Source organism: Emiliania huxleyi (assembly GCF_000372725.1).
Source record: "Emiliania huxleyi CCMP1516 unplaced genomic scaffold EMIHUscaffold_431, whole genome shotgun sequence".
Lineage (NCBI taxonomy): Eukaryota > Haptophyta > Isochrysidales > Noelaerhabdaceae > Emiliania > Emiliania huxleyi.
The window spans coordinates 65,561-68,508 of NW_005198744.1; the positions used below are offsets into that span (position 1 = coordinate 65,561).

At 68.0% G+C, this 2,948-nt stretch overlaps 1 protein-coding gene across 1 annotated transcript; it reads right to left on the minus strand.

The window, feature by feature from the left end:
* Positions 1 to 127: 127 nt before the first annotated feature.
* On the minus strand, positions 128 to 817 carry EMIHUDRAFT_244746 (hypothetical protein; the record flags this gene model as incomplete). Its single annotated transcript, XM_005769087.1, has 1 exon — positions 128 to 817. A coding segment is annotated over one exon (690 nt), but the record flags the coding sequence as incomplete, so codon positions are not given.
* Positions 818 to 2,948: the final 2,131 nt, after the last annotated feature.

The following is a 2,948-nucleotide window of genomic DNA, read 5'->3' on the forward strand; positions in this document are numbered from 1 at the left end:
CACCCGCCGCCGCCCCGCCCGCCTCTGCCGCGCCCGTCACGGCCTCCGGCGAGCGCGGGCGCTTCGCCCCGCCACTCGGCACGCGCTCGCCGCCTCCGGCGCTGCGCGCCCTCCCCGCCACGCGCACTCGCATCTCCCACCCGACGAGCGCCTTTTCGAAGCCGGGGTTGGGCCGGCAGCACGGGCGCGCCTCGGTGAGGAGTCGCAGGGCGCAGCGCACGGAGAGGGCGTGCTCCTCCATCAGGTACGCGGCGGCGAGGGTGGCTGAGCGGGAGACGCCCGCGTGGCAGTGCACCAGCACACAGCCGCCCGCCCCGATCGCCTCGCGGATAAAGTCGACGCCGCGCCGGAGGAGCGGCTCAATGTTGAAGTCGGCGCGGTCCTCCGCCGGAAGCTGGAGATGCTGGCGGCGACCGGGCGGCGGCGGCGGCTCGCGCACCCAGCTCTGCCCGTCGAGCGCGGACGACTTCCGCCTCCACCCGCCGGTCGTGTCTAGTACTGCGGTGACGCCGTGCAGCTCGAGCCAAGCGTCACTCTCGGCCGCCATGAGTGGCCCGAGGTAGAGGCCGGGAACGATGAGCTGCGCAGTGTGCTCGTCGAACGGCTCTCGCGCCGCGGTGAGGCGTCCGAGCTCTTCATCGCAGCCGCTGGCTTTGCATGCTGCGGTGAGCGCCGCCACCGCATCGGCCGCCGCAGGCGTGCCCAGCGCCGCCCGGAGCGCAGCTAGAGACGCCTCGAGGCCCGAGGCGCGACGCGCGAGCGCGGCGGCGGCAAAGTAGAGGCGGATGTGCTCAGATGAGACCGCGGCGCGCCACATACACACACACACACAGGTTGTGTTCTCTAGGCCTGTACTGGGTGAAGGGCGCGTACATTATATGAGAGATTAACCCTGGTACGTGGACAAAAGTATGCGTTTTTCGGCCTCCCCTCCCTAACATTAGCCGGCCAAAATGTGCTCCTACCGGCTAATATTAGGGAGGGGGGGGCGGTCGGGTGTCAGACCTAGCGCTAGGCGTGCGAGGCTGACGTATTTTGGACAATCCACCTACCAGGGTTAAGGGGCAAAGTCGGCTTTCCCAAAAAGGCCTGTTTTCTCGTTTTTCATGCACACCCGGACACAGCCGAGCCTCGGGCGTCCAAATTGGGGGCTGTGGGGTAGACACGGCACCGGAGGCTTGGCCCGGGGGCGAGATGAGGGGCGGCGAGGGCGATCGCGAGCACCAAGGCGACTTGCGGGAATCACTGCTGCACCGCCAGTGGCGCCAGTCCGACGGCCTGACGGCGACTCATGGACTTTTCACGGGGGGGGAGGCTGCCCACGTGTTGAGTATGACCTATGCGCGTGTAGCGGCTGCCGTATCGCCAGTGTTGAAGTGAATGTTGAAGTTATCTTTCGCTGGGGGCAGCCCGGCAAGGCTACTGCGAGGCCGCAGCTGCAACACACAAATACGGCCGCCGGGGACCGATCGGCCGAGACGGCGAGCGCATGACCAGGGGAGCTGGCAGACTGTCCTCACGGACCAAGACACATAGCTGAGAGGGCACCTCCGACGCTCAGCCACCAGTAGCAGTGTATCTCTCAGCTGAGCCTGGAGTTGAGGCTCGGGCCGTCACGGGAGGGGAGCACGGTTTCATCGGAACTGTCGCGCAGACAGGAGCGGCAGCACGCGCCAGCGCGGTGGCAGGGGTCGAGTTGCGATGGCCTATGCGTTGAACAGAGGAGTACTGGCTCCTCTCTGCCTAGAGTTTGTGCAGTGGCAGTGTGGAGCCGCGGCATGCCGCCCGCTCAGACCAGCCGCAGTGACTGCGCCGCGAGCGCCGCGAGCGTGTCCAGGCTGACAGACAGGCGCAGGCAGCGAGGGCCGAGCGCAGGCGCAGCGGCGCACGCAGCGAGGCACCTGTCAAGCAAGATCCGCACGCCGGGAGCGTCGCTCGGCGTTCGTTCAATTGAGGCGCGCCAGATCCTCGCGAGATTCTCTGATGACGCGAGTGGGGAAAGCAGGCAGAGGCGCGCGAGCTCCAGGCGGCGACGGAGTCCGACGGCCTCCTCGCCATCCGCACGCGCGGCGCCATCAACACGGCCGCCCAGATCGAGCACTTCACTCCTCTGCTCGAGAAGCACTTCGGCAACGTCATCTCCGTCCAGGAGGGATACCACTCCTTCCTCGGCATCAAGTCGGACGAGAAGGACGGCTCCCTCCTGTTCAAGGTCAAGAACGAGAACCTCGTCAGCGACCTCCCGCTCCTGCGCAACGTTTTCGCGAGCGGCGATGTCGGCGGACCCCTGCGCCTCGACGTAGGGTGCGTCAAGATCCTCGGCAACAAGCTCTGCCCCTCCTGCCGCGCGTTCGGGTCGACCAACGCCGACATCGTCCACGGCACGCTGTGCGAGGCGCAGGCTCTCAAGGCTCGACGCGCTGCAGCGGCCGGCGTCGCCAAGAAGAAGGGCTTCCAGACTCTCCTCGCCGACAACAAGGTCGAGGTCGCGCGCGCGGCGGGCAAGGTCAAGGCGATCGCGGCGCGCGACAGGCTGGGCTTCTGCACGACCTTCAACCTGCCTTCAACCAGACCGGCCTCCCCTACAAGATCAGCGCCCGCTGCCGCCACGCGCCGTGCGTCAACTACGAGGAGCTCCTCGGCACCGCTTTCAAGGGCACCGTCTACGAGCGGATGCCGAGCGCAGTTAGGCTCGGCACGAGCCACGGGCGGCGCGGCGGCCGCGGCCGTGGCGGCGGCGGCGGCGAGGTCAAGAGCACCAAGAAGGATTGGGCGAGCTTCGCGCGCGGCCTCGCCCGCTCCCCCAACCACGGCGGCCCACGCCTCGAGTCCAACGAAGCCTCCCTCTTCGAGGGGAGCGATGACGAGCTCTAGAAGCGGCCGCCGAGCCCTCCCCGCGGCGCAACTAGCTAGCAGCGCCGCGGGCAGGGCGGCTCGCATAGCGCCCG